Here is an 11,717-nt window from a genome sequence, read left to right as displayed (position 1 = left end):
ATTCAGTGTGGATACTCCAATATCCATATTTGGATATCGTTATCGATATTGGGACATGGATATCGATATCGGTTATTTAGATTTGGATAATTGGTCATGGATATCGACATTCCACGATGTCCATATTTCGACATTGGAATCCATTTTTCAGATTTCCATATTTGGATATCGATATCGACCTTTTAGATTGTCATATTTGGACTTCGATATGGATATTTTAGTGCAGGCCATAAGGATCCTCCTGTGTCGTGCAACTATAAGATATTTAGCCAAAGCAAAAGAGAATGTAAGTATCATACTGATTACCAAATTGCCTCTGTATAATTATTTACATTATGCTTTTGTACCTGTTTGTCAAATAGGGCTGATGACCGAAGTTTTCTTTTTGGTTCGGACTCAAGTGATGTGTGCTCAAGTGACTCCGATGGATATTCAAGTGAAGAATGGAATGAAGAATTTTGTAACGGGCGAAGAAGTAGAAGAGAAGAATGTCAAGCAGAGCTATGTGGTGATGATGGGGGTGAAATTATTTTGAGCACACACAGCGGTAGAAGATATGATCCTGGGTGCCCCAACGATAAAATTACAATGCAATTGGGCATGACATTTGAATCAAGTTCACAATTTAAAGCAGCCGTGAAGAACTACGCCGTATACAACGGGTTCAATTTTAGGTTTAAAAGGTCTACGGAGAATATAGTGGAAGTTGTATGCCAGGAACATTGTCCATGGAGGATATATGCCAGTTGGGGTCCTATGAGGGAGGCCTTTGTCATAAAGGCAGTAAATGATGAACATAGGTGCAATAGGGCTCCCACGAACATACAAGCCGATTATCGTTGGATCGCGGAACACTTCTTAGATGCTATTCGAAGGGATATGAACTATAAGGTAGATCATATGATGCAAGAATTGCTGGAAAAGTATGGAATCATAGTTTCGCGGGGCACATGTTATAATGCAAGGTCCTGGGTGCACAAGATTCTTCATGGTTCTTTGAATGAGCATTATCACAGGCTACCCTGCTATGTGGCCGAGTTACAGAAAGTGGGTAGGAACAGTACCTTCCAGTTGGAGGTGGTGCATGTCATTCATAATTCTTTGCCTAGGTTTAGCAGACTCTATATTTTCTTCGAACCTCTAACAAGGGGGTTCTGTGAGGGCTGTAGACCAGTGATTGGGCTGGATGGTTGTTTTTTGAAAACCGAATTGAAGGGGCAGTTGTTGAGCGCCGTTGGGAGGGATGGAAATAACCAGATGTTTCCTATTGCTTGGGCGGTGGTAGAAGGGGAAAATCAAGCTTCTTGGACTTGGTTTATTAGCCTGTTGATGACTGATTTAAGAATTATTGATGGCTACGGTTGGACTATTATAAACGATCAGCAAAAGGTATTTAACTTTCTCATTCGCCGTATTCTACTTATCTTAAGACTTACTTGGTTAAGGTAGAACCAATGTTGTGCACTAAAAACCTGATACGCTTTGACATTTCGCAAGGTCTAGCAAATGCAGTGGCAGGCTTGTTACCTCATGCGGAGCATAGGAATTGCGCAAGACATATTTATTCAAATTGGAAGAAGAAGGGACACTCCAGTGACATCTTGAGGAACCTATTTTGGAAAGCAGTGAAGTGCACAACCCGTGAAGGATTCCAGAGGGTTATTGGACAAATGGAGACATTGAAAGAAGCAGATGCGCAAGATTTTGTAGAGGTAGGCGTACAAAAGTTTTGCAGGGCTTTTATTTCTGAAAAGCCGAAATGTGAGGTTATTGATAACAACATGTCTGAGTGTTTTAATAGCTTCATCTTGCCGAGTAGGTCTCAACCTATCATCGACATGTTGGAATACATTAGAAGGGCAGTCATGGAGCGTATAGTGAAGAAGAGGGAGTTATTCTCCGAGAGTGTTGATTCCTTATGCCCTCAGATAAGACGGGTACTCGAAGATAATAGACTCAAGTGTAGGACATGTAGTGTTATTCATGCAAGCTATCTTAAATTCGAGGTTAGCACACACGGAGAAGGGTTCGTGGTTGACCTGCATGCCCAACACTGTACCTGCAGATATTGGGCTATCACGGGCATTCCATGCCCGCATTCTATTGCTTGCATTCACTTTATCCGAGCAGACCCTACTAATTACGTCAACGAATGGTTGAAGACGGATTCATACCAGCTAGCTTAAAGTTATGGTATTCCGCCGATGAATGGGAAAAACCTTTGGAAGGAAAATGAGGGAAGCTACCTCTTCCCCCCATTGGCGAAGAAACAACCGGGAAGGCCAAAGTGCAGAAGAAGAATTGACGCTAGTGAAGCCGGTCCCAGTGGTGTACGATTGACCAAGAAAAGCGTGCAAATGCACTGCTCTCTTTGCAACCAAGGCGGCCACAATAGAAAGACATGCAACAATACAAGGCCACAACCTGCATACGAAGTATGGATTGAGTTTTATATTGAACTTCCATTATATCCTCGATTTTCCGTAAACCTGAGATATTAAGCACATCTTGAACAATCATACAGGGATCGCAGTCTTCTTTGGGGGGATTCAGCAAATTGTTGAAGAGCATGACCAAGTTCCAAGTTTGACTGTTTCTTCATTTTAATTCACTACTCAGATATTTGTTGGGCAGTACTCAGATATTAATCAGTCAGCATATTTTATAGGTATTAGTATGCCACCCGTCTTTGTTCTCGAGTGTTACAAGTCGTACAGGGGAATATTGGATTCCCTATATAATTCAGGATATTGAAATATTGAATATCAATATCAACTTATATCGATATCAATATCCAAAAACTGATTTCCGGGAATATCGATATTGATATCGAATATTGATAATGCGGAATATCGATATCAATAACTGAGAGAGAGACTGCAAGAGTTGTGGAGGGATAGAGGGAGTAGCTAAAGAGAGTAGAAGCGGGAGAGAGCAACAGAGAGAGAGGGGGTGACAGGGAGAGCCGGAGACGGGAAGTGAGGGAGCGAGAGTGAGAGAGCAGACGAGAAAGAGGGAGTCTCGTCCATCATCATCCATCATAATCATCATTCATCAATCATTATCATCACAATCTCACCGCAGCTGCCGGCGAAATGCTCGTCGCAGTCGTTAAGAACGGCATCGAAGCTGTCCACGTAGCCCTGCAGGCCGGATGATTTTCCATGGCCTTCGTACTCTATGCCGTAGACCGCATATCCCGCCTTGGTCAGCCGAATTGCCGTCCCTGCAGCGATACCATTCAATTCCAAGTCCGTCAATCCTCCGCTATTCACTTATTTGTCCGCTTATACCATCCGATATTCTCCATCCACTCACCTCTCATCGAGATGCCGCCCTCCATCGCATACCCTGTAGGACACAGATAAATGGGAGAGAGATGCACATCGATCCGTAGATTGATAGACTGATAGATAGAGAGAGAGATGGGGAGACAAGATATAAGAAGAAGTTGAGATAGATGAGAGAGGGATGGAGAGACGAGACATAACAAGAGATGGAGATAGATGGGAGGGAGAGATGGGGAGGCGCGATATAACGAGAGATGGAGGTAGACGAGAGAAAGATGGAGAGACAAGACATAACAAGAGATGGAGATAAATGGGAGAAAAAGATGAGGGGACACGATATAACACGAAATTGAGATAGATGAGAGATAGATGGAGAGGAGACATAACAAGAGATGGAGATAGATGGGGAGAGAGATGGGGAGACACGATATAACACGAAATTGAGATAGATGAGAGAGATGGAGAGGAGACATAACAAGAGATGGAGATAAATGGGAGAAAAAGATGAGGGGACACGATATAACTAGAGATGGAGGAAGACAAAAGAAATATGGAGAGACAGTACGCAACGATTTATGGAAACGGATATATGTGGGAGAGAAAGAGAAGGAGAGACAAGATATACCTTGAGATAGAGATGGGGAAAGATGAGAGATAGATGGGGAGACAAGATATAATAAGAAATGGAGATAGATGAAAGAGAGATGGAGAGACGAGACATAACAAAAGATAGAGATAGATGGGAGAGAGAGATGGGGAGACAAGATTTAGAAAGTGATTTAGGGGGAGAGAACGACCGTGGGAGACCAAGAGAATGAGAAAGAGAAGGGGGAGAGGGAGCACGAGAGACAGAGTGCACGAGAGAGGGATGATATTGATTTGTGGAAATATTGATTTATTGCCATAGGTTTCATAGCGATCGTTAAGTTTGCGACCATCATAGGCATACAACTTTGTTAATGCAAAATAGAAACCCATTGTTTGATTGTTGTAGCTGAGGACGTCTTTATCGATTGCGCACTTGTCCTCGAGTTTTATTGAGATTTTGGTTGGACTGCAAAGGAGATGTATCTCATAAAGTATGTAAGAACTCAGAGGTGGAATCTCAGGTAACGTCTTGAAAACATAAATCCTGATGTGTGAGTCTAAGATTTTTTAGATTACTGAAGGAGAGACCTTTATACACTCAATGATGCAACGAATGATCTTAGAAACCTGGGCAACATAAAGTTCAGAATTCTGCATACGAAAGGTGGTAAGTCAAGATGATCTCCATTGAGGGCTTCAATAGGCCTAATTAAACTCCTCTTTAGTTGATTTTAAGAACATTTCTGGTTTTTTTATAATGAATGATAATCATATAAGTGAGCAATTTGTTCTGGGAATGATTAAAATATTTCTGCGAAAGCATCTGACTAACTTTACGATGAAGATGAGGAAAACACAATTCTCTCGACAATATCAGTCATGATTTTAAGGGATCAATCCGATGCGAGATTGTGTAGCCTACAAGTTTTAAATAACTCGAATCTCCAAATCATGTCTGAGCGAAAGATTCATCTTAATCCAAGCCTTGGAGGCTACCCACGGCCCTCATTTCAGCTTTTTGAGATTCCTACAGACCGATCTCCGAAACCAATTCAAATAAAAAAGAAATCTTTCTGGAAAGGCCTCCGAGCGTCGATATTTCAGAGCTGGAAATCGCATGAGAAAAAGAAACAAATAACAATGAATATCAGAGACGACGGGATTATCTAAAGCGAAAACCTTGTATTTTACTTTCCGCTGCTAGAGAGAGAGAGAGAGAGAGAGAGACCGAGAGAGACAGAGAGAGACAGAGAGAGAGAGGCAGAGAGAGAGAGAGAGAGAGAGAGAGAGAGAGAGAGAGAGAGAGAGAGAGAGAGAGAGAGAGAGAGAGAGAGAGAGAGAGAGAGAGAGAGAGAGAGAGAGAGAGAGAGAGAGAGAGAGAGAGAGAGAGAGAGAGAGAGAGAGAGAGAGAGAGAGAGAGAGAGAGAGAGAGAGAGAGAGAGAGAGAGAGAGAGAGAGAGAGAGAGAGAGAGAGAGAGAGAGAGACAGAGACAGACAGCGACAGAGAGAGAGAGAGAGAGAGAGAGAGAGAGAGAGAGAGAGACAGAGACAGAGAGACAGAGAGACAGAGAGAGACAGAGAGCACGAGCGACAGAGAGAGAGGGAGAGAACTAGCGGGAGCGAGGGTGAGACGGAGAGGGCGAGAAGGAGTTTGGGCGAGAAGGAATGGAGATACAATAATATTTACGTTAAGAATCAAGTAAATGACAAAAGAAAAGGCGAAAACCATAAAATTTGACGGAGCCAAGAAAAGAAAACTAGAAATTGTAAAATAAAAAATAATAATCATGGCCAATGACCGGAAAGGGTTGCTAACCTTGCCGAGTATGTTCCAAGTAACGCCTTCGGTACAAGGTGGAGTTGTGAGGGAACCGACGTAGCGATAATACTTGTTGTGTGTTGTGTGAGGGCTCTTGTACTCACAAACCCTGCACTCACGTTCGCATGGGGACTCCCATTCTTGACGGCCCTCGTTAGAGTCGTCACTTTCTCCGCCAGCTGCACCAGTCGTAAGACAGATGATCTTAAACGCAAGAATTGGGTTACGCCGACTAAGCCAAGGGAAGAATAAGCTTGCATACCTGGGAGAGGAACGGATCAGCATGGCCGTATTTGTATAAAACAGCCACCACACTGATATCCCCGGTTTCACGCAAATGAACTAGGTGCATCTCTACTGGGTATCTGGAGACCAAATTAGAAGCATTAGAAGACAGCAGTGTAAATCAATAATGATAATAATCAGTTGAACAAGTCAACGAAATGATGACAAGGGCAAAAAGAAGAGAGAGGTGAAGAAGAGAGAAATCGTGATGGGGAAAATAAAATAAAATGATGACGTTGAAAAATAGAGGAAGACGGAATAAGAGCGATTAGCGGCTTACTGGACACCATCAATAGTATGCTCGGAAGGCGAATGCCAGTGGAGCTGCTGAAGTTTATACTTCTTCCCGTCGATAACGATGACCCCGACGTCTTCCCCGTATTTGAGCTGCAAAAGATAAAGTTTCTCTCTTAAAACTTTAATTACTCTGGATTAAGACTTTAACCAGAAGAGCTAATAATACGGTTCTAACCATGACGTTGAACCCATAGTCAATAAGAGTCGCGCTGCCAGGGTTGTACACGCTACCGAGAGGTTTTATATTTGGATCGGCTACAGCGGCACTGCGAACGATATCGATAGGTGACTGGCGAGTCCCGGTGGCGCAGAGAGCGTATTGGGGGCTAAGATCAGCCCATTTCTGTGGGGTTATACTTCCATCATACGCAAACCTTGCACGGCCTGGAGAAACAAAAACAACGTGTGACGAAATGTTGTTTTGTTTCTAGAGAGAGAGAGATAGATGAAGAGAGAGAGAGAATGAGACATGAAGAGAGAGATGGGGAGAGAGCGAGAGAGAGAGTGAGGGGAGAGAGACATGGAGACAGAGTGAGAGTGAGAGAGAGCGAGATGAAGAGAGATATGGGGAGAGATCGAGAGAATGAGAGAGGGAGAGAGAGATGGGGAGAGGGCGAGACAAAGAGTGAGAGATAGAGCAAGAGAGAGAATGAGAGACGAAGAGAGAGATGGGGAGAGAGCGAGACAGAGAGCGAGAGATAGAGTAAGAGAGAGAGAATGAGAGATAAAGAGACAGATGGGGAGAGAGCGAGAGAAAGTGAGAAAGAGAGTGAGAGAGAGAATGATAGATGAAGAGAGATGGGGAGAGAACGAGAGAGGGAGTGAGAGAGAGAGAGATGAGGAGAGAGCGAGAGAGAGAGTGAGGGGGAGAGAGACTTGGAGAGAGAAAGAGTGAGAGTGAGAGAGAGTTGAAGAGAGATGGGGACAGAGCGAGAGAGAGTGAGAGTGAGAGAGAGTTGAAGAGAGAGATGGGGACAGCGAGAGAGTGAGAGCGAGAGAGAGTTGAAGAGAGAGATAGGAATAGAGAGAGAGAGAGAGAGAGAGAGAGATATGGAGAGCGAGTGAGAGACAAAGAGTTGAAGAGAGAGATGGGGAGAGAGCGAGAGAGAGATGAAGAGAGAGATGAGGAGAGAAAGATGAAGTGCGAGACATGGAGAGAGAGTGAGAGAGAGAGCTGAAGAGAGAAATGGGGAGAAAGCGAGAGAGAGAGAGTGAGAGAGAGAGAGAGATGGAGAGAGATGAGGAGAAAGCGAGAGAGAGAGTGAGGAAGAGAGACATGGTGAGAGAGTGAGAGAGAGAGAGAGAGTTGAAGAGAGAAATGGGGATAGAGCGAGAGAGAGAGTGTAAGAGAGAGAGATGGAGAGAGATGAGGAGAAAGCGAGAGAGTAAGGGAGAGACATGGAGAGAGAGTGAGGGAGAGAGAGTAAGAGAGAGAGGAAGAGAGAGATGGGGAGAGAGCGATAAAGAGATTGAGGGAGAGAGAGATGGGGGGAGAGCAAAAGAGAGAGTGGGAGAGAGCGAGAGATGGGGAGAGAGAGAGGGCGAGAGAGACGGGGAGAGAGCGAGAGAGAAAAAGAGTGAGAAAGAGGGATAGGGAGAGAGCGAAATGGGGAGAGAGCGAGAGAGAGACAAAGTTAGTGAGAAATAGAGACAGGGAGCGAGCGAGCGAGAGAGAGAGAGAGAGAGAGAGAGAGGGGGAGAGGGCGAGAGCGAGAAAAAATGAGCGAGGGAGAGAGATGGGGAGAGAGCGAGAGCAAGAAAAAATGAGTGAGGAAGAGAGAGAGAGAGAGAGAGAGAGAGAGAGAGAGAGAGAGAGAGAGAGAGAGAGAGAGAGAGAGAGAGAGAGAGAGAGAGATGGGGAGAGGGCGAGAGCGAGAAAAAATGAGCGAGGAAGAGAGATGGGGAGAGAGCGAGAGCAAGAAAAAATGAGTGAGGAAGAGAGAGAGAGAGAGAGAGAGAGAGAGAGAGAGAGAGAGAGAGAGAGAGAGAGAGAGAGAGAGAGAGAGAGAGAGAAAAAAAGTGAGTGATAAAGAGAGATGTGGAGAGAGAGAGAGTGAGTGACAAAGAGATGGGAAGAGAGCGTGACAGAGAGGAAGATGGGGAGAGAGTGGGTGAGAGAGAGAGAAAGAGATAGGAGAGGTGCAGATATAGATATAAACATAAAGGATAGAGAGGTAGAAAGTATGTATTCTGCCATCCTGAGCCTCGACACTTCCAGCAAGAAAGGGAACCACAAAGATTAGGCCTACAAATATCAAAGTGGCCATCGGGTAGCGATATATATCCATCTGGGTTCGCCAATTATCTCTTCTAACTTTTGACGTTGCACAGAGGAGAAGGAAGGATGGTGGGAGCGAACTTGACCCGCCCATGTAACCTTATATAGGCCATGGAACAGGCTTGGCCAATGGTGGATCGCATACGGTCCTCTTATTTCTACCAGTAATCACAGAATCTCTTTTAGTCAACCCATATCCGTTCCTCACGTCCTTCCCGTCAACCATACGCCATTTCTTCTTTCAGTCAGAGAGGAGAGTAATACTACTCGAAGTGATAAAATACACTGGGTTCTGAAGAACAGGAGGATGGCCGAAAGAGACAAATCAAAGAAAACGATGAACTCAAGTGTATTTGACTTCTTTATAGCCTCAAGATTATGAACTACTGGAATTCTCCTCTCGCCATAGCTCCTGTGATGACTTATTGACAAGAAATGGCGCGCAATGGACTTGGACGCCTTTTTGTCAATGTCCATATATTTAAATCTACATGGAGCCCCATATCCTATAAAGTCCACGCTATCACTTCATTCGGCTTCCAAAAAGAAAAGTATTAAATAGGAGAGTTGCTGCTTTCGACTGGTGAGCTGGCATGAAATGAAAAACAGTGTCGCGTGCGTTCCACCTCCTGCCTTCAACATAAAAATAGACAGCGGACCGAGTAAAAGGAAAGAAATATGGATGCATACTTCTATGCATTTATGTTCGAACTGGAAATGGATGACATTAAAAGTTATCCTGATAGTTGTTCATGATTTAATGCTACGTTTTTCTCTCTTAATTTGAATTCGTAAGCATTAATTTTTACATGTAAATTTATTTTCACCTTTAATTTTTTATTTACGTGGTAAAATTAAAACTTTTACTTTAATGTTAATGGTTTTTCATCTATTTAATATCTCGCCCTAAACTTTGAAAGGTTTAAATACTGGAATGCATAATTATAGGCTCATTTTTCAACAAGTGTGTCCCGAAATCTTACTTCATTCCCTGTCACTGACCATTCCAATTTTTGTCTCCGATAGTCTCCCTTACAAGTCAAAGGGAGAATCCATTGCGATCCCAATGGATTTTATCCAAATCTTTGCTCGCCTACAAATATTCCTGCATCTCTACGAATCAATCAATTCACGGAGAAACTTCTTTCATTTCTTTATTAGTTTGACATGTATCGCCATACAGGTGTTATCGTGACAGGCTACAACCTAAAGTAAACAATATTCTTTTTTTGACGCTTCACAATCGATGCCCTCGCATCTTTCTATTTCATTTATATCTATTTATTTCGTCCCTTATTACACACAAGAGCTACCGATAGGCCAGTGCCGATGAACGATTAATCAACGTCGGAGTTCCATGCTAGCCACAACTGCAGTCTATTATCAAGCGATAGGTGTCGCCCAGTCAGATTCAAGCCAAATATATTCTTTTGTATGTTCTCTATCTTCCACCACCGAATGTATAAGCCAGAGGGCGATAGTGACCTGTAAGCGTTGACTCAGATAAAGGCTGCAAATATCAGCCTGCAATTCTACATGGAATCTTACCCATCAATTAGTCCACGATTAAATTTTCTGGACCCGTCATTTCTATCAATTCTTGAGTATCTACAATACAGGCAGGAGTGTAAATTGTTAAATTCGAATTCACCAAGAGGTAAATTTCCTGGTTATAACTAACAACGAAGCACCTCGAATACGGTAATTAGATAAAAATAACATAATATTAGCCTATCGAAGGACAGCCCATTTGTGTAGACGGATATTATAACTCCGAAACTGTTCAGCGCTCTGCTCACACATCTCCGCGTATATATTGGATTTGATATTGTCCTGTCCCTGTAAATGTTAGATCACACATGTTACGTTCAAATAGTCATAAATAAAATAGAAAATGTGTCTAGAAGCGAAATGTTCGCCAAGAATAATGAGCACTGCAATAGCATTGTATCGATGTTTTTATTGCATTATGAACGGTAAAAAAGGATAATAATTTCTGGAATTACATGTACCGTAAGTTCACTTGCATCTTTCGTGCCATTGTAAAACCGCAACGCCGCGATAGCGATTAGCGAAGTCAGAATTAAAAAGAACGGTTATAATAAATTAATTTCAACAAACTAGGGAAGTATTTACCGATTCCTTACGTTAGATCGCCATCGGAACGTTAGTAAATATTTATTATTACCCGGCACTGAAACCGTCCCCCATTATCGTCAGCGCGTTCGGCAGCGCATAGGGGGAATATACTTACACACTGAGCTACAGAACCGTAAGCCTCTAAAAGAAGAGCCCACCCCCCTCCCCCATCTTAAAGTCGATCAAGGACCAATGCCAGGCGGCTAATAACAAAAAAAAAAGAATAGGAATAAAAAATATTCAAATTACATTATAAACTCTTCCGTGCTCTACCACCGTATCTTCCCGCATGCCTTCTCTTTAGTCACTTCCTGGGGACAAAGATTTGATTTTTCATTCGTTTGACTTCTCTCCTGTGACAGATGTTCGTGAAAGGGGAGAGGCTCATGTATTTAATATTAATCTTAGCCTATGAAAATATTTTTCATTCGTTCTGTTTGGTTGGCAATAAGTGGTGGACGCTTGCATGGCGCAGTCTTCAAAAGCGATTGATTGACGTGAAGGTGGAGGCTGACTGGCGAGTATGGGCGTAGTTGAAGCCATACGTGTCATCTAAATCTGACTACAGTGCAACACATTTCGCTATCTTGCGCTCTCTTCCCGAAGCGTTGACTAAACTACAGGACGATATTCTCTATAGAATCCGACTTATCAGTGATCCTACTCATTGTAGGCCCATTATGCCTATTTCTTTTTCTCCTTATTTTCAATACTCCTTTAGCATAGGCATATCATTTTCTCTCTTTTCACAGTAATTATGAAATAAGGAGACGTAGGGGACCAGAATAGATAGAGGCAGATAACAGACACACAACACCAAAGAGTAAATAACAGAGCCACATAAGAGACACAGATAGGCCGAGAGGGAAATAGGGAGGGACGCTGATAACAGACAGAGCGAGAGTCAGAGCGAGAGTCAGATACACAGAGAAGCGTAAAGAGAGAGAGGCGTAGACAACTAAGTCTGTGGCGTTCAGGCGAGTAACGAGCGAGAGAGGCTGCCTCGTCTTTCCTGTTGAAA

General features: G+C 43.2%; 2 protein-coding genes across 3 annotated transcripts; one reads left to right on the top strand and one right to left on the bottom strand.

The window, feature by feature from the left end:
* Positions 1 to 1,361: 1,361 nt before the first annotated feature.
* LOC144716048 (uncharacterized) lies at positions 1,362 to 2,186 on the top strand. The gene has a single exon (XM_078591062.1). The coding sequence runs from the start codon at positions 1,455 to 1,457 to the stop codon at positions 2,184 to 2,186; it is 732 nt and encodes a 243-aa protein (XP_078447188.1). The 5' UTR covers positions 1,362 to 1,454.
* A 3,235-nt stretch (positions 2,187 to 5,421) lies between these two features.
* On the bottom strand, positions 5,422 to 7,791 carry LOC144716187 (alpha carbonic anhydrase 1, chloroplastic-like). 2 transcript variants are annotated; one of them, XR_013584836.1, is made up of 4 exons: positions 6,455 to 7,791; positions 6,263 to 6,369; positions 5,960 to 6,062; positions 5,422 to 5,876 (listed from the first exon to the last, which is right to left on the bottom strand). XR_013584836.1 is itself a non-coding variant. In XM_078591264.1 (4 exons), the coding sequence occupies exons 1-4, from the start codon at positions 6,455 to 6,457 to the stop codon at positions 5,664 to 5,666; spliced, it is 426 nt and encodes a 141-aa protein (XP_078447390.1). In that variant the 5' UTR covers positions 6,458 to 7,395; the 3' UTR covers positions 5,422 to 5,663. The 2 variants fall into 2 exon arrangements, 1 of the variants encoding a protein (XP_078447390.1); XM_078591264.1 differs by having other exon boundaries at positions 6,455 to 7,395.
* Between the last annotated feature and the right edge of the window lie 3,926 nt (positions 7,792 to 11,717).

This window comes from Wolffia australiana, chromosome 20 (assembly GCF_029677425.1).
Source record: "Wolffia australiana isolate 7733 chromosome 20, ASM2967742v1".
Taxonomy (NCBI): domain Eukaryota; kingdom Viridiplantae; phylum Streptophyta; class Magnoliopsida; order Alismatales; family Araceae; genus Wolffia; species Wolffia australiana.
Note: the sequence above shows the minus strand (reverse complement) of the source record. Positions and strands in the feature narration are given on the sequence as shown.